At 43.5% G+C, this 20,143-nt stretch overlaps 1 protein-coding gene across 1 annotated transcript; it reads left to right on the top strand.

Annotated features, from left to right (window-relative positions):
* Window positions 1-259: 259 nt before the first annotated feature.
* LOC306934418 (protein turtle homolog A-like) lies at window positions 260-18,232 on the top strand (the record flags this gene model as incomplete). Its single annotated transcript, XM_079516987.1, has 7 exons — window positions 260-320; window positions 2,295-2,501; window positions 13,993-14,139; window positions 15,127-15,278; window positions 16,396-16,513; window positions 17,263-17,404; window positions 18,070-18,232. The coding sequence occupies 7 exons, from the start codon at window positions 260-262 to the stop codon at window positions 18,230-18,232; spliced, it is 990 nt and encodes a 329-aa protein (XP_079373113.1).
* Between the last annotated feature and the right edge of the window lie 1,911 nt (window positions 18,233-20,143).

Here is a 20,143-nt window from a genome sequence, read left to right as displayed (position 1 = left end):
GCGATTACTCAAACTATACAGTTATCTGTTAACCATGAAGTGCAGCTTGAATGTACTGTAGTTTGGTTCCTGGATTATGAGTAAATGTGTCAACTCAATTTAAAAGATTACATTTGTCTGAGAAGAGATGTCCTTATGGGGCACTGAGATCTGAATGCACTAACTCAGATAGAATTAAGTTAACTCTAAATGGACTAAATGGAGTGTGTGATGTTGTGTTTCAGGTCGGAAGATGTGTGAGGGAGTGTGAGGGACGGCCATGGGATTGGACAGACGGTGGCTGCTGGTTGTCACTACTGCTGTAGCCCTCTGTCTGCTAAGTAAGTATACGATACTGCATGCCTGCATACATCATTATCTCCACCAGGTGCCAAACCCAGAGATTATATTTGATAACCCCTAGGTCGTACAATCAAAATTAAAATGAATAAATCCTTGGATCATGATATTAACTACTAATTACGTTTCCCGCCATTTTGCATTTTCTTCAACAATACGTTTTGAACTTTTGATACTACTCTGCAGATTCACTCAAGCAATAAACTATAACGTCCGTCCGTCCAGCCGTCCACTACGGCTTGCCAACTCGAACGGAGGCTCGTGGCCTTGCTGTTGGAAATGCCCACCTTGTTGCAACAAACAAAACAGGCGCTCCTCCTCCCATCAGTGTCCTCTTTTTCTTAAATTGACTGACCGGCCAGTCCAAAAACACTCATTTCTCAATTTCTCTGTGACACATAATATATCAAATACATCCAGCCACTGTGTGCCTCTGACCCTGTTTGCCATACAAATACAGTATGTGAGGCGTATGTGAAATGTTTTCCTCTCTGGGGTCAGCTAGCAGCCAACCCCCCACTCCTTCTGAGCCCTTCAAGCCATAAGGTTGGGCTTTTCCTCAGCTTTTGTGTGTCTTTGCTTTGCCAAAAGTTCATTGCTTACATTGCATTTCAAAGAAACCCATGTCTCTTGTCTATAGTCTTCTGACAAAGCATTAAAGAGTAGTGGTCGTATGTTGATGACGCTGTGCTGTGTCTGGCACAGTCAACTCTTTGGCTTGAATGGTGAAAGTGAAGAGGAGGGGCTGCGGGGGGGTATTAAATGCAAGTGAATGACAGAGGATAGGGATAAAACCTACTTGAATAACTGCGTCTGGATTTAGATCAATCTGGGATTTATGCTAGCTGCCCCCAACCCAAGGCATGCTTCTAGGGGGGGAAGGGATTGTGCAGGTCCGCACACCATGTGTGTACCCCAGGGGGTAGTGAGCAGTGTGCCTGCTGTCCTCAGAGGCCCCCCCCTCGCCCACTGTCCTGCATCAGGGAATCCACCCCCCCTCCACCCCCCCCCCCCAGAGATTAGAGCGTAATCAGCAGGCCAGATGAATTGCAGAGCAAACACCAGCACCCAATATGTCACACATTCACAAGAGACATCTCTGACAGACAGACAGACAGACAGACAGACAGACAGACAGATAGTGTGCGTGCGTGCGTGCGTGCGTGCGTGCGTGCGAGAGAGATGGAGAGAGATTCAAATACATTTTGTTTTATTTCATAATTGCTTTGGTATGTATCTTATGCCAATAAAGCAGAGAGACAGAGAGACACACAGGTGTAGCTAATGGGATTGCAATCATCTTCAAGGCTTTGAACTGACACCAAACGGAGCATGGTTGTTTTACATGACCTTTCAGTATTGGGTTAGGGTTGTTTTACATGACCTTTCAGTATTGGGTTTCAACAGAAAACAAGCCAGGGAGATCACAGCCACTGCCATGCGTGCAGTTCAAAACAGATGTTCACTGTTTGAACTCATCCTTTCAGTTTGTTCGTCTATCTTAAGCCTGATTTATGATTCGATTCGTGACAAAGTGTCATGTGATTTGTGCCGTGTGTGACACACTATGACGCTACGTGTGGACATTTGTTTCAGTTAACACTTAACAATAAGTTATTATTGTTGAGCAACACATTGCCAAAGTATCAGCCCCTGGCTGCTTCTCCTGTCTTTCCCCACCCTCACTTGAGGCAACCAAGGTCTTAGGGCTTGAGTTTTACGATCCGTTCCCAGCATAGGAAATACGACCATTTCCACTCGCAACAAGTAACCAAAAAAATTCGAGTCATGGTCTGGTCTCTCAGGCTCTGTGCTAAATACTTCCACATTTTCTAGATATTTGGACGCTCGTGAATCTTGATTTATGTATTTGTTCATGGCTGTTCCAGTGTTTACTGCCTGCTATTCAATCGGTAAATGTTTAAACCACCGTTGATATGCTGTTTCCACCACAGGTGTGTCGCGAGGTGAAGCGTCGTTGGTCCAGGCTCGGGTTGGGAGCTCTGCGGAGTTGGCCTGCAGTCTCAGCCCCTCTTCCAAAGAAGCCACCAGCCCAAACCTCTTCCCTCTGCATGTGGTGGAGTGGGTGCGCCTTGGGTACAACGTTCCCATCCTCATCAAATTTGGAGTTTATGCTCCACGTGTCCACCCAAATTACAAGGGTAAGTCCTGTCAGGTGAAGTCAATCACAAGCTCCCATAAATGTTTTAAAACTACACATAATACATACAGTTACATAACATGTAACTTCATTGAAAGTTCTAACCTTTCTGCAATCAAATATTTTGTCCATCTGGGTAATACAGCCAGGCAACAGGATACTTGTGCACAAAAGCCTGGTTTGATTGAATACTTTATTAACCGTTTGCAAATAGTACAGTGCGATTATATAATTGTGCTAAAAGGATAACACAGAAAGCCCTAAGGGCTTGTTTCCATTGCGGTCCTGTATATTCAATTCATCAAGACACTCATGTAGTGCTTTAAACACTTAAGCCCTATATATATATATATATATATATATATATATATATATATATATATATATATATATTTATTTATTTTTCTTACATTTTAAAATTTTAATTTTAATTTGAATAGCATAACAGTCTGTGTCCCTCAAAAGGAGTTCAACCTCAAACTGAGACATTAATTTGATTACGGCTCAAGTGATTTCAGGGGAAGGTATTGGGGTGCTTGTGCAAAATCGTTCAAATGTTTTCCCTTAAAGAAGATGTCTTTTCCTTTCCTTGAAGTGTACTGGCTGGGAATGTGAGTTATGTACTGCTGTAGGGTGAGAGCAGTAGGGGTAGGGAAAAGGGGGCTACAGTGGTATTTATGAATGCTGGGTGGTTGGGGGCGTTTTGGAAACAATGCCCCCAAATAGGTAATCCATCCTAAACAGCAGCCCTGTTATTACCGAGAGTGTTTAGTGTTGTCTGTCTGTGTGTTTCCAGACTGCAGAGGTAATGCAGGGGGAGAGGGGATGGGCGAGAATGGATGCATTTTAATGGAGGCTGTTAAGGGGGGGTGGGGCAGGAAAGACAGGGGCACTAGGCACGCTGTGTGTGTGTGTGTGTGTGTGTGTGTGTGTGTGTGTGTGTGTGTGTGTGTGTGTGTGTGTGTGTGTGTGTGTGTGTGTGTGTGTGTGTGTGTGTGTGTGTGTGTGTGTGTGTGTGTGTGTGTGTGTGTGTGTGTGTGTGTGTGTGTGTGTGTGTTAGAGATGGAAGGGAGTGGGTCTGGATTAAAGAGAGTGGGGTTAAACTAGGGAAGGCTGGGTGGGTGGAGGTGGGGGCTGGTGGTCTGATGACAGTGTTTTATTGGTATTCCGAGGGCTGACCCAGTAAGATTGTTTTTGCTGGAAGGAGGATAGATGAAGCATAGGGAATAACAGAGTTTTCTTACTGATGTACCATAATCCCATCATTGTCTACATGAGAACAAAAGACAAAGAGGGCCACCCCTTCCTCTGCCATGGCCAACAATACTACCAAGACTAATAGGGCACCCAAAATCCCATACCCACCCCATCTAGGTCATCGAGACTAGTAACAACACTTCAATGCCAGTTTTCAAAGTTGCATCTTATTTAAACTCTGTTGAACCAAGAAGCCCCGCTGACATTTTCAAGAGAATCTTGGCCAAGAAAGTGGCATCATGAAAAACAAGTCGTCAGAAAACACATGAATAGGTCTCGCATTCAGGGACCACACTGAACCTCTACAGGGGCCAGTGAGGAACCACAAACAGGCCCCTTGACGTGCTAACAATCCCGTAGCCCGATAAATGTGCCATTGTTTAAGGGCACTCATCTGACAACAGCCATAATGGCGTAAACAACATTATACAGACATGCTCTTAGTTGGAGTTGAAGGTGCTTTTTGATGCCATGATACTTTTGGTCATAACCACCTGGCACTTGTCTGCTGTGCGCATTAGCCCTCATGTCTGCTTCAGATCCTCATATCTCTCTGACTGTACACTGGAAACAGATGGTGGCATGTGAAGCGTGTCAGCGCGGTGGCTCTAATGTATGCTACCCTCAAATTAAAATGTGGGGGGGGATTTCAGATGTAACCACAAGACAGTGGTGCGGTAGGCAGCCCTTTCCTGATCCGTGTCCTGGCTTGTCTCTGTTTAGGGATCAGAAAGCAAGGACTTTATGCAGTGAAGTTCAACAGTTTTGAGAAACATGAAAGTAAATGATGTCATTATTACAAGGAATTGTACTGCTAATTCATCCAATTCATCACTTAAACAGATTTTATTTTACAGTATTTAAAAACGTGTAAGATGTCTTTCTCTGCTGTCTGAGACACTTTTAGAATGTGACATGAGAAGAATCAATGAGAAGCCGTGTCTTTGACAAGGGGAATGCATCTCAGTCATACAGTACATTTAACCTTCAATTGCATGATAGCGATATCAGGTGTATTTGAGATTGCACTCGGTGCTCAAAGAGTGTCGGCTGTGTCTCTGTCACAGAGTGTCCTTCTATTGACCCCATTAGACACCAGTCTGTCTAAGTACTTCAACTGTCTGTAATGCTAGAGTTCTAATGGGAATCAGGGAGGTATCAATGCATACATCCCTCTTCCAGCCTGCATGCCCCGGGGGCTGAACATCAGTCAGCCCACGGCAAAGAAGAGCAGCAAGGCCGATTCTGACTGATACGTTGTCACAGGGCAGGGCACACCTTTTTTTTTACTTGAGAGCTACTTTCAAAATGACCAGCTCATCAAGATCTACCCACAAATATTATCCCATTGCTGACATTTAACACAAACAGACTTGGAATGGGAAATAGATGGGGACATTTTTAATTGGTATGTTTTTTTTAATATATAACTTTGTGTGCAAAACTATTGAAAACACAGTATTGCATTGTGTAATTGAGCTGACAGGCCCTTTTTGTCACCTTAATCAAGTCACCTTAATTCAAGTTGCAGATGCCAAAATGCTTGTTTTATTGATATTTAAATTATATACAGTTTTTAGGGGCATGACTACCTGCACAGTCTTTGTGATCCTCTGGTAGATAGATACCTTTTGGACACTATTACTAATAGGCTCTGTTCTAGTTGTATTTGTAGAGAAAATATCTCGGAGCCGCCTCACCATGCTTGTGGTGCCAGGACTGCTTACAGTAGTGTCAGATAGATCAAATATTTCTTCTCTGTTGAGGGAAATTGGTAGAGATGATGTGGCTGGAAGTCACCCCTATAGCCCAGTTTATACATTTTTTACTTGAAAAGTTATTTTCAGCAAGCCACATTTTTATTATGGTTTGATATAATTCATCGTATAACATTGTTGCATTATGAGCTTGTATTTCCATTTCCTACTGGTTTTTTGTTTTGTTTTTTTATTTACCCAGGGTAGTAGCTGAGCACAATTGCTCATTTTCAGCAACGCCCTGCACATAGAAACACACACACACAAAAACCTGGGAGCTGACCAGTACAACCACAAGTCTTATACTGTTGGCCACTAAGCAGCTCCACTGGAGCAGTTGGGGGTTCAGTGCCTTGCTCAAGGGCACTTCAGCAGTGTTGGGTGAGTGATGACCAATCACTTCCTGACCCAGATTTTCCTGTCTGTCCAGGGAATTGAACCGGCAACCTTTCGGCAACAAGGGCACTCCTCTAACCCTTAGGCCACCGCTGCCCCAAACTATATGCTATTGATAAAGGCTATCGTGTGAAGTGAGGGGCGCTCTTATCATCATACATCATCATTCATCACATCCGTGCTCAGCCAATCAAATCATCACAAAAGTCATTCATCACTTTTGACATGTTCACTTTTCTGCCCCCACTTTTATCTTCAGAATGTACTTTGCTCAGCCAATCAAATCATCGCTATGGGGTGATCAGCCAATCACAAGCCAATGTTTGTGTTCACACAAACCCGGAAAGCTGGACATAGGTAGCTAGCGCCCCTCAAAAGGAATAGGATGGGATGGGTTTCATATAATTTAGTTTTGATGATCTGGAAGTGAAGCTCCTTCTGGGTTGCCGATTGGATATTTGGGTTCTGGTAGTCAGGTTCTGAAGGGGAAATCCAGGGGAAAATCCATATACAGTGTGCTTCTTCTGTCTTGAAGAGTGGGTACTGGGTTGTGACAGTGAGTAATATACTGTAAAGTGAAATCTGGCTTAACAAACCCTATGCATATTTAGTTGACTGGGGTCCCTCGGCAGTCAATACTTGACGTGTGGCAATGTGATGCTTTGTGATGTGTTGCAAACTTGTATATCTGCTATTTGGCGGATGTTTGCCTATGTTTGCCAAATGTTTGCCTGGACATACCCAGAATAGGTATGCTAGGGCTCAAGCATTTACGGCTCACACCCCAGAAGTGTCCCAGCAGGCCCCTCCCTTGTTTCACCGGATGAGGAGTAAAGACTGGGTTCGTCATTGCACTGCACCTGTGCATGCCTACATGCACACACCAACACATTCCCATACAACAAATAACAATGTCTATAATCCCCCCCAGACCAGTCACGGACTCAACTGAAACTTTATATTGGACTGCAAAGCTTTCGCAAACATGCCTCTATTTGGCACCCACCAAAGACAGAAAGCAGGCAAACAGAAAGGTGGCAGCTGAAACAGATCACCTTTATCTGCTAACCAGTTTTTCTGCTACAACTGGACTAGGGAGACCGTCAACAAACAGCGACACACACACACACAAAAAGGGAAGAATGGATGGCTGGACCTGTAGATCTCATGTTCCTGCTCAAAGCGCCTGACTCTAACAAAAGCTGTGTTACCTCATCTCGTCATGCTCTAGGTGTGTCCACAAGGCCAGATTCACAAGAAGGTGATCAGCTCCAATCGAGTGCTTTATTACAGTATGTTCACACACTGAGCCCTATTCTTAGCCCTCGGGTCAGTGAAAGTGACTCTGAGGCTGTCAGTGTGGGGGCATGAAAAAAGCACCGGTTAGAAGCTCATGTTTCTACTCTTGGGAGATAATTATATAATGTTTAAAGGTAGGGTTGATCTCTTTCCTGTTGTCTTTTCGACAGTAATGCATGAGTATGAAGAGGATTATACCCTGTATACTTACTTGACCGGCGTCCCCCAGGGCTCTACACTAGATCATCTAGTATTTCTCTCCACACCAAATCACTTTGTCGAAAATACCCTAGGACCAGAGGTAAACCAAGAACCTAGCATCATATTAAAATACCCTAGGACTAGAGGTAAACCAAGAACCTAGCATCATATATTTTGATGCATATTAAAATACCCTAGGACCAGAGGTAAACCAAGAACCTAGCATCATATTAAAATACCCTAGGACCAGAGGTAAACCAAGAACCTAGCATCATATTAAAATACCCTAGGACCAGAGGTAAACCAAGAACCTAGCATCATATTAAAATACCCTAGGACCAGAGGTAAACCAAGAACCTAGCATCATATTAAAATACCCTAGGACCAGAGGTAAACCAAGAACCTAGCATCATATTAAAATACCCTAGGACCAGAGGTAAACCAAGAACCTAGCATCATATTAAAACTAAATCTGTAGGTTGAAACTATACAAACTATAGGGTGCCAGGTCAACAAATGAACCTGCTATCTGTCTAAATAACATGCCATCTAAATTAAAATGTAACCTTTGCATAAGACTGCATGGTCGTCAAGGCTAGGTCAAGTGCTACGGGCCAAGGTGGAGTCTGAAGAGGTGAGTCTTCAGATTACGGTGGATTACACTAGAGTTCAAGTGGTTAAACCTCTGGAATGATGGTCCTGATGGTTCTTCATATACTGAGTATAGCACCTGTTTTTAGCAGCTGACAATTATTAACTAACCCATCATGTAGTAAAGAAAACAACGTTTATGAGGCATGTGCTCATAACATGTACAGTTTGTGCCAATATGAGCTCATTCATTCCATAATCAATGTTTATTTTCTTTTTATTTATTTTTTACAAAGTACATTATCTTGTTTTCCTGATGATATCCCCCTGACACAATCAACAGAAAGATCGGGCTGCTGCGCATGCTACTAACATCTAGCTGAGCAGCTACTGTTGTCGAAGGTGTGTGTGTGTGTGTGTGTGTGTGTGTGTGTGTGTGTGTGTGTGTGTGTGTGTGTGTGTGTGTGTGTGTGTGTGTGTGTGTGCGTGCGCTCGTACGCGTGTGTGTCGTGTGTGTGACATGTGTGTGTACGCGTCGTGTGTGTGTGTTTGTTTGCTGGTGCAGGGGTTAACCCAGCCGGACAGAGTGAGAGCAGACAGAGTTAACTGTAATCTATCACACGACAAAGAGCTATTCATAAGAGGGTTAAACTGATTAGGGAGACAGGAGGATGGAAGAGGGAAATTTGGGGGAGAGGGAGGGGGTGCTGTCAGTGGCAGGGGGCTGGCCCCGGACTTATGATTGTATTCAAATAAAAACACATCCCACAATGCACCTCTGCCCTGGCTCTCTTATGAACATACGGATGGACAAAGAAAAACAGAGCTGACGCCTCTCCGTACAGCATAATCTTGTCTTCCTCCATATAGGTGCTGCTGCTATTGTATCATATGATGCTGAATATACACCGGCACTGCTACTAATGTCAATAAGCAGAGTTGGGAACCGCTCTCTGCCACAATCACAATCCGCTTCCCCGCAACAATAAAGTCTTATCGCGAAGCTTTATCTGTGCAAATCCAAACTCAACGAGCTAAAACAGCTCAGAGTGTAGACGATAAGCAATGTAAAATACGCTGGCACCACCTCTCATGTACTGGGAGTGCTGTGTGTGCTGTGTGTGATTCTTAAAGTTCAACCCAAGGTGAGAAGATTCATGTGAGTAAAATAAAACATTGATGTAACCTGGCCCCACTGAGTTTACATACAACTAAGAGCGAGTTCATTTCAAAGGGAAATACAACCTTGAAAACCCTTGTCCTTCTTATATGTTACAGCCCCCAGGCGATGGCTACATAAAAAGAAAAACTGTTATTGAGGAACAGAAACCACGAGACAAGGCTAGATGTCTGGCAGTGGGACCGCTGTGAATCGCTGAGTGATTCCTGGCCTCTGCCACCCACTGGGAGAGAACCTGACTCTTGCTAATATGAAGAGAGGGCACACACAGTGGATTAGCGTTTCCATTTTCTACCCTGGGTTGGCCACGGACCTGTAGGAACAGGGGGCTCATTTTAAGCTAGACTGGAGCTGTCATGTGATATCTACTGGTGGAAAAACATTGAGGAGGATAGACGGAGCAGCAGCTATTGTTTTTGCCTCCCTTGTCCTCCCATAGAGTCTAATGGTGGCGGTGGGTCTGGAGGAGTGTGAGTAGTGGACGGTATGCTAATGCACGCACTGGGGGACTGGGAGGGTGAATGCGTCTGCTGGAGGGTTACGGCTCACTTGGGTCAAAAAGGTCGCTCTCTCATTGGTTGTAGACGGTGGATTATCGATTCAAACACTCCGCCTAACCTCTCTGTAACCTTTCATTGAATTCCGTATGGAAGGAAACTGGCGTTTTGTTTTAACAGTCAGTTGTTTGTCAACTTTAATGGTCCTTTATCGTCTTTTGCGATATTTGCTATATCCCAAAGGAAGAAATATTTATATCTGTTTTGTACGTACAGAGCTGCATGTTGATTTGCGTGTCCAAATTAAAATGAAAGCATTTGTCATTCCATGTCAAGGCCTTTGTCTATCAACACACTGAAATGAAAGCAGGGTCCTCTCTTTCTCTCCCTCTCCTTTATGTCGCTCTCTCTCCTTCTGCCTCTCGCAGTGTTGCATTTGTCACAAGCCATTTGTCCATTATTTGAATCCAAACATGTCTTTTTTTCCTCCGCTTGTAATTTTTCTAATTTGTGGCAGTACATACCCCACCCCCTGCCCTGTGAGATCTACCCTCCCCTAGTCCCCTATCCATGTTTGGCCCTGTCGGTTATTTCTACGGCAACTGAATTCAAATCTAAACCCTCAGCCTGGGTTTTTTTCTTGGTCTCATCTCTATGGTAACCTGAGAGAATGAAGGGTGTGCGTGCGTGCGTGCGTGCGTGCGTGCGTGCGTGCGTGCGTGCGTGCGAGAGGGGGGGTGTTCTCTTTGTAGTGATAGACAGGAGGGAGGCAGAGGGAAAGGGTTAAGAGTTTGATGATGAAACTTGAATTCCGCCGTGGAGAGCCAAGGGGGCGGGGCCACTCGCCGGATTTTGAAAATCAACATGTTTGCAGTCACAACCACGTGCTTCTGGACCCACAGGGCTGGATGGTTCAACTAGGCACTGGTCATGTTTGACTCTTGGAATCAGTCCAATCCAACAGGTGCCGTCAGCCATAATGAGCTTAACGTATCCGACAATATATAGCCACATGATGATTACGTGTGTGTGTGTGTGTGTGTGTGTGTGTGTGTGTGTGTGTGTGTGTGTGTGTGTGTGTGTGTGTGTGTGTGTGTGTGTGTGTGTGTGTGTGTGTGTGTGAGAGATGAGAGAGAGAGTGTGTGGGAGTGGGTGTGTGTGGTGGTGCAGCACGTGAAAGTGTTTTTCTCCTTTGCCCTCAGCGTGGTTAACACTTAGAACCTATATACTTTGTCCAGGACAAATAACAAAAAATAGCTCACCTACAAGCTCACACATTGTGAGCTTGTAGATCAGCTATTTCCTCTATTTTTGGAAATGTTAACATCATTTGAAATGTTTTGAAAATGTTCTGAATTTGTTTGGAGGATGTTCGTCTATAATGACATGCCCAAAATAGGGATGCCAAATTGAAAGCTGTGCAATATAATCACAATTTTCGCAACATGCTGCATACGACGTGAAGTCCTTATAGGGTATAAGGGTCAGTTTTTACGCAAGGGTAAACTTTGATGCAATCAGTTAAATGACCACCCAGGAGTGTAGGAAATGACCTGAAAGCTCAAGGAGGAGCCCTCATAAGCCTCTACAGAGATAAGAGCAAATGCCTGAAGTTTTCTCCACACCTGTTATCATCAGCGTGCACGTTTCCTCTATCGGTGCCCTGCCCAGTTGTTTAAATGATTCATTCAGGAATCATGCACTCTCTTTTTTATGGAAGCTCAAACTGAACACCGCCCATCAAAGGCTGGGTCAGTCGTTGACTTGTTGAGGCCAGTCAATCATTAAACCCATCTATTAAGCACAGCAACAGGCCCAGCCAGGAATGCAGGGTTAATTGTTAGCCATTGTTGTTGCTTCTCTAACCACAGTGTGGTGTTTTCACCCAGTCTCATACCTCTTGAGGCTCAGGCCTGAATACTTTGTCGTACGGCCCGGCGTATAAAACCCAGACACTATTGTGCTTCCTGTGATATTGTTGCAGCTTAAGTTCAAAGGTTGAGGTGAGGAGGGTTCAGTTCATTTGTCATGTCATTCTGAGGGGAGATGACCTCAGGTGCTGAACGTCATCAGAATACAATTTCCCACATCATGGTTTTAAAAATATGTCTCAAAATATTTTTCCATACTTTGAATCCAACGGAAACGGAATGTTCTGGCTTCTCACTACCATCAGTGAGCTCCCACAACCTCTATGGCTATGCTATGTGTTAGCACAGCAGCAATCAGTAAGAAATAGAAATAGATCCGATTCAGAATTTGTTTTATTATGTTTTGTCCAGCTTTGAGGGTTTGTGTAAACACAAACATTGAAGACAAAAGTGTGTGAACACAAACATTGGAGACGAAAGTGAGAACGCAAATTGTGATTGGACAGAATGAGATGATGTATGATGACGTATGATGATAAGAGCACCCCTCACTTCACACGGGTGTGATTTTTCTCTGTACGGTTGGTGCATTACCATGAATAGCTGATGCATTAAGAAACATTTACAAATTATTTACCAATTTTTACAAAAGAGTATATATAAAACCTATATGCCATTGATGGCACACCGGAAATCTCCCTGTGGTTACTTTGTTTTCTTTCAAACTGGGGCGTGAGTTTCACCCTTCTGCATCCTCTATGATTTCAAAGCTGGAGATTGAAGTAGGAAAAAGAGTTCATTGAGAAACTGAATAAAAGGAAGGGGGGTGGTGGGGGTGGGTTGGTAACTCCAGTGCCCTGAAAACCAGGCTGCAGTCACCAGGCAACCAACAGATCAAGTTTCAAAGCCTGACAAGGAGTTGTAAGAAGTATAGAAAGAGGGTGAGGAGAGGGTGCGGTATAAAGACTAATTCATACAGTACTTCACCGACGGTGTCGCTCAACAACAATAACACTTTTTCAAGTGAAAAATCGGTTATTTCCGGCAAGGCAAGCGACACTGTCGTACGACTGAAGTATGACTAGTGTTTTTTGTTTGCTTGTGTGTGTGTGTGTGTGTGTGTGTGTGTGTGTGTGTGTGTGTGTGTGTGTGTGTGTGTGTGTGTGTGTGTGTGTGTGTGTGTGTGTGTGTGTGTGTGTGTGTGTGTGTGTGTGTGTGTGTGTGTGTGTGTGTGTGTGTGTGTACGTGTATGTGTTTATAAACCATACTGCGTATCTGCCAGGTGCCATTGTGATTGTCTTTGCCAACTGTCCTCTGATAAACAAAAACAGATGGCTCGTTCCGTGACGCAGCTCTCCTTTTTCCCACAGGAATGCATCTTTAGGTGAAGACTTTTCAGAAATACGCATACATAAAAGCTATCAAGGTTTTTTTAGTCGCTACAAAGTTTTCCCCAAGCATTCCTATGGCGTTCCTGCAGCTGTTACGTCCGCGCTGTAAACAACTGACAGCCTGAAATTGACAGTGGTGATAAAAGTACTCAATTGTTTCACTTAAGTAAAATTATCAATACTGCAATATAGAAATACTCTGTTACAAGTAAAAGTCCGGCAACCAAAATGTACTAAAAGTACCAAAAGTATTGGTACCAAAATGTACTAAAAAGTACCAAAAGTAGAAAGTAAGTGAAATGTGTATAGGACAGAAGTGGTTAATGTATGTTTTGAAATAATAATCAAAATCTACACAGTAACTAGTAACAAAAATGTTACAATAAATGTAGTGGAGTAAAAGTACAATATTTGGATCTGAGACGTAGCGGAGCAGAATGAAGTGTTGGAAATTGGTAATACTCAAGTAAAGTACTTCAAAATTGTAAAGTACAGTACTTAAGTAAATGTACTTAGTTACTTTCCACCACTGTGAAAATTATAGGGCATGCTCTTCAGCTGTCATCTTGCACATCATTACCGCCGCCATGACTGATTGATGTTTGTACTCTTCCAACCCAAGGTCACTGGCTTCTCATCCTTTTTAATTACATACTTTAATTGCTACGTTCCACACGCGATAACGTTCTGCAGAAGACCAAACTAGTGCTCAACTCTTCTCCGTGCAGCGTTAATGCGATATGTGGTCGAATATTTGCTACTAGCATTGCCGCAGCATACGCCCATGGATGGAACATGGGGCTGTGTGCTTGCGATAAAGGCCAGCTGTGAGGTTTGACTTTGACTGTGGCCTTTGTGCGACACTGTGGATGCCTGTGTCCTCAGCATGGTAAGCCTGCATGTGCTGACTCTGCCCGTCTGTGTGTGTGTGTGTGTGTATGTGTGTGTGTGTGTGTGTGTGTGTGTGCTGCTGACCCTGAGCTCTCTCTCTCTCTCTCTCTGTCGCTGTCTCTCTCTCTATGTCTCTCTCTCTCTCTTCACCTCTCCACCAGGCCGCGTGTCTCTGTCCCAGGGTGCCTCTCTGCGTGTGGATCAGCTGACCCTGGAGGACGAGGGCTGGTTTGAATGCAGAATCCTGCTCCTGGAGAGTAAAAAAGACGAGTTCCGCAACGGCACGTGGACCTTCCTCTCCATCACAGGTGCAGCACCGTGGGGTTCCTGCTGGGTGGGGGACGCAGTGTCGCAGTTCCTTTTCCTGCTCTACAGGTGGCACCGTCACTTTATTTATAACTGCCACGGCAGCATGCAGCCAGAAAGCGGAAGGACCTATGACGGTGCATTTCTTGGGCAGTGCACCACGAGGTGTTGTGTGTTGGGGGCCTGTCTGTCTGTCTGTCTGTCCGTCTGTCCGTCCGTGTTTTGGTCCATGGTTAATCTGACAAACCACCGGACCAATCAGCGACAAGTTTATTTTAATCTAGACCATGTCTTGTTAAATAGCTGTCATCGATCAAAGGCGCAAATATTTCGGCGTATGCTCCAAAGGTAATTAAAAAACACCGGCAGCGACTGACAAAGTTATATTAGACTATAACGCACGGAATGAGTTAAGGCAAAGGATTAAAGTCTACTCACTCAAAATTCCCAGTGCTCCATTCTCTTCATAATATGCCAACGTATCTCTTACACACACACACACACACACACACACACACACACACACACACACACACACACACACACACACACACACACACACACACACACACACACACACACACACACACACACACACACACACACACACACACACACACACACACACACACACACACACACACACACACACACACACACACACCATCAGGAGATGCTCCAGTGGGAGTCATGTAAGGGTTTTGGGCTAATTGCCCTAGAAAGGGCGAATGCCCTACCTGTGTTGCATCAGATTATAGATAATCGCCCAATTAGCCTTAAGTCCTCTGCAGGAAATAATACTATAAATAGTATTGCGTTACAGTACATTACTTCGGGAAAAAACAGGGTTATTACAAAGTGAGACTTATAGAGTCTCTGAGGCAAAATGCTATGTTCTATTTAAATACAATTCAGTACCTGGTATTGTCCTTTTAGACAGAAGCGCCTTTGAAACTAAAGTGTCGTTTCCACCCCTTCCACTGTTCTAGCGCCACCTGTGTTCATCAAGACGCCGCCCACCTTTGTAGAAGTTCTGCTTGGAGACTCTGTGACTCTCAGCTGTGGAGCCCATGGCAACCCAAGACCAACTGTTGTCTGGCATAAAGACCAGAACCCACTTGAGAATCATGAGAATATAAAGGTACGGCAGTTAAACAGTCAGATGGCCTGTACTTTAATAAAACACTAGTACACTACAAATGTACTGTGTTCTTAGTCGTTCTGTAATACAAACTATATGTTAACATTGTTTTTATTGGAGGACTGTATGAATGAATGAAGGAGGGCAGAAAGTGGAAAAGAATGAAAGAAAAGAAGACAAAAGGGAGAATCAGGAAAGAACAAAAAACAACAACTAAGAACTAAATAAAAACTAAACACCAGCAAAAAGAGTATCAGATGAGATCTGAAAATACACAGAGAAAGAGAGAAAGCTTAACACATACTGTTCACAAGCACTTGAGAAGCCACCTGGAGCACGGGCTCCATCACAGGAGACCGACCACCTCGAGCACGGGCTCCATCACAGGAGACCGACCACATATCCAACAGAGGCTGACATATTTTCAGGAAGATCGTTTTTTTTGGGTTGAATGTAATGTGTAACAGCACATTGCCCAAGTCTCTAAGCCACTGCTGGAACAGAGGGCTAGCTTCTGATTTCCATTGTTGCAAGATTAAACGTTTGGCCAACAATGTGCACAAGGAGATGGTTGACCCCTCAAATGAATTAATAGAGGGATTAAATGCCACTGATCCAAGCCAGTCGTGGATCTGGGTCAATATTTGTATTTTATTCAAGGCCTTTGATATTTAATCAACAATAAGGGACCAAAGATGATTTAGCTCTGAGCAGAACCTGCACTACTGCACTAGTGTCTATTATTTATAGAGCTGGAATGGATATTATCCAGAATTAACCCCCAAACAATCCTTCTCCCAGTCACACCTATAGATGTATCACTGGAAACCACAACCAAAGCCTGTGGAATATATTAACAAAAGAAACTGAACCCCTAGAACCAGGTGTATGCTGAAGAATGCAATATATTTTTTAATTGTTCCGTCTTGAAATCCCCATTCTTCTTTAAGAGTTCCCCATGCTTACTACAAGCTCACAACATGTAGCATCGTGACACGCTGTGAGCTTTTAGAACACCTATTTCCGCTATTTTTTACACCGTCATACGAGGAAGTGATTGATGGCTTCATTTTTCTTCACCCCATCATCTTTCTCTACTTGTCTCCCCCTCTTCTAGGTGCTCAATGGTACCGTGTCTTTGGCCACAGTCACAAGAGATATCTCAGGGGTGTACAAATGTCACGTGTCCAACTCAGAGGGGAACCTGACCCATACAACACAACTACGGGTCAAAGGTCAGTGCCTTTCAACTATGTGGGAGAGGTGGAATCCCCTACTTAGTTCACCCAACTGTCATACAGGTGCACCTGAGCAGTAGGGGGTGCAGTAGTTTGAGGCTTACACCACCCATCACATAGATTTACCAATCTATGTGATGGGTCAGATTACATTTCATAGTCTCGTCATCCACTGTCCTTCTTCCTAACTTGCATTACTGTGAAATGAATAGTATAATCTTTATTGTGTGTGACATCTATTTGACAGTCTGACTCACTTTAGTCTATACTGCCACCTACAGTTGACTCTCTGTCTGTGCCACAACACTCACAACATTGATCCCCACATAACATAAGACAGGTGTCTTATGTAATGTTATGTTATGTTATGTTATGTTATGTTATGTTATGTTATGTTATGTTATGTTATGTTATGTTATGTTATGTTATGTTATGTTATGTTACACACACACAAATATTATTGTGTGTGTGTGTGTGGGTGTGTGTGTGTGTGTGTGTGGGTGTGCTTGCGTGCGTGCGTGTGTGCGTGTGTGCGTGCGTGCGTGCGTACACGTCTGTCTCAGACTAGAAAGATACGTTTCAGATGAGCTGTAAAGACGTCTGTGTTCTGCCCCCTGTCTATAGCTCTTGACTGGATCATTGACATTATATGAATCAGTGTTGTTAAAAGATAGCCTATATAGAGGCATAATATGTATACCTTCTTCAGGAAAACTTACATTCTTCTCTCCCAACTTGTCAAATAGGTCCTCCGGTCATCATCATCGCCCCATGGGACACTGTCCTAAACATGTCCCAGGATGCCGTTCTGCAGTGCCAAGCCGATGCTTACCCCTCCAACCTGACCTACGAATGGTTGAAACAAGGACAGAATGTTTATCATATAAAGTAAGCTGGAGTCTTTACACACAGTCATAGAGAGCAAGATCTATTTGTGAAGAGTTAAGTATTTGTGTTTCATCGTCTTAACAGTATGCCAGAACAAACGTCACCCCACAACTGCAAGTCCAGAGCAGTATGCTCAATTACTCATACTAGGTTTGAAAAATCAAGTATTTTACAACAATTGCATGTAATCTAAAACCTGTACAATGGGGTACATTGTACAAGTCTAATATAAGACATACTGTAAGGATTGGGATCCTAGAAAATAACTTTTAGAATAGGGAACCTATTTACTCATCCAGCTGAAGAGCACACCAATGAAATGCAAACCATCTAGTCACATTCTCTCCATATACAAATGCTATTTATTAACACAGATATGTTGCGGCAACATCAGTGTCAGGTAAACACTGCCCCCCAAACATTTTAAGAAAATTGTGTACTTGACCAAAAGATCACATTTGTAAATGTACACATTGACTCCCATAATAATCCATATTCCATGGAATGTGTTAAATGTAAGATGTAAAGCATATTGCATTTTGTGTCTTTCCCCCCTCTAATTAAATATAAGATGTAAAGCATATTGCATTTTGTGTCTTTCCCACCTCTAATTAAATATAAGATGTAAAGCATGATGCATTTCGTGTCTTTCCCCCCCTCTATAGGTCTCTACAATCCCGTGTGAAGATCTTGGTAGATGGTACTTTACTTATCCCTGATCTCAAGCCGGAAGATACTGGAATTTACACCTGTATGCCAACCAATGGGATATTGACCCCACCCTCTGCTTCTGCCCAACTAAAAGTAAAACGTAAGGGCTTTCTTTGAAGAACAATGTCCTTTTCACACTGTTATATTTAACTCAGTGGTTCCCTACCTTTTCTGGATCAGGTCCCACTCAAAAGCGCCCGTGGCCCACCCATCGTGTAACACCCATCACTTAACAATCAGATCAGAATCAGGTCAGACGAGTGGACTGTGTGGTAACGTCAGCTCAAGAAAGGCACATATACTCATACTTATCTCAAGATTTGCAGAAGAACATACAGAGCACTGTAGGATTCATCAACATGGCTACATTTCTCTATCTGCCACAAAAGAGGAAATGAACCCTTTTAACCTGTGACCATAGGAAACCTGTAACCACAGCTCCATCTACTGATGGACTAATAATATGGCATGACCATATATAGCATGACCATATACAACACCTCTCCTTAGATTTCAACATGAAACTTAAAAAGACAAAAAAAAAAAATCTTATACCAGTCTGTCGGGAGGTTTACGAGCACACTGTGACTTACACCTACAGGTATTTCCGCAGTCACTGGCGAATGTGGCGATGGTGATTTGGGAGGGTCTGGGGGGCATGAGAGGGGTCTGTGCATGTGTGGGAAATTGTCATTCTGTTCAGGGGGTACAGACAGACACCTCTGCCAGTGTCTCTCGCTCAGGTACAGGCACGGCTTCGCCTGCTCCCATCCGATGCATTTGGGATTCATCACAGTGCATTTTCAGAGCATGTTTATTTCATTGATAAATCAATCGATCGTGTTCCGGCTTGGATCAGTGGAACTCATGTAGTATACTTCAAATCCCTATTTATCGGTGTCACTGTGACACACCGTGCTGTCACTTTGAAAACATTGAAATCAACGTTTTCAAGATTTTAAAGGAGAAAAAAATGCATATTCTCTTTTATCCCATTTAGACCTGAGGCCGATTCTAAAAAAATGTCTTCTAAATCCAAAAAGTTTTCAGAAAAACCTATGTTTCTATGTCAGTGGTGCTCAACCTTTTTCATGTCAAGGACCCCTAGAATTATCTGTATTTGGCCGCAGACCCCCATCTGAAAATATGTTGTTCCAGGGACCCTGGAAGCTCGTAGCGCGGCACTCGGCGCTGCGCTATGAGCTTGTAGATTTGCTATTTTTCAATAGCTAAAGTATAGATCTGCTATTTTTCAATAGCTAAAGTATACATAATGCTTAAAACACCAAAAGGGGTTCCCATCCAGAATGTGTTCTTTAAGGTTTTAACAGGTTGGGAATCGCCGATTCAACTTGTTCCAACTACTCTGGTTTTGTTTTAGATCCTGCACGAGTGTGCCGAATGCCCCGGGAGACTTATTTACCTGCAGGCATGGAGGGGATCATTGTCTGTCCAGTCCAGGCAGATCCTCCTGTTCTTTATGTGAACTGGACCAAAGATGGCAACCATCTGAACCTCAACAATGTAAGTTATTGAAACACAAACGGTCTCATAGCTCTGTGGTTCTCAAACCTTTTCATGTCAAGAACCCCAACCTTTGTAGAGAATAGTCCTTTTTAACACCTACAGGGACAGGTGCGTCGGAGCAGGCAACCAGTGTTAATAATGAGAGAAAGGAGGTCCCGCACACTGTCTTCACTTATAGTGAAGACAGTAGCCGAATAAACTGTACTGTTACATAAGTGAAGACAGTGTGTGGGACCTCCTTTCTCTCATGTCAAGAGCCCCCAAATTGTATTTGTCTGTGGACCCACATCTGAAAACATCTGGTGCCAAATCTCTTTTCAAAATATTTTGCTATTAGCCATTTTTAAATAGCCTATGTGTAGGTTTAAACTATTTAAACTGAGTTGGTGCTATGTTAACCAGTTTTGTTGGGGACCCGCTCAAGGACCCTTGAGGGTCCCGGCCCGGACCCCACATTGAGAACCACTATTAGAGCTGAACATATTTCTGTGGATCTCTAAT

Source organism: Electrona antarctica, assembly GCF_951216825.1.
Source record: "Electrona antarctica genome assembly, chromosome: 12".
Taxonomy (NCBI): Eukaryota; Metazoa; Chordata; class Actinopteri; order Myctophiformes; family Myctophidae; genus Electrona; species Electrona antarctica.
This window is presented reverse-complemented; position numbering and strand designations above follow the sequence as displayed.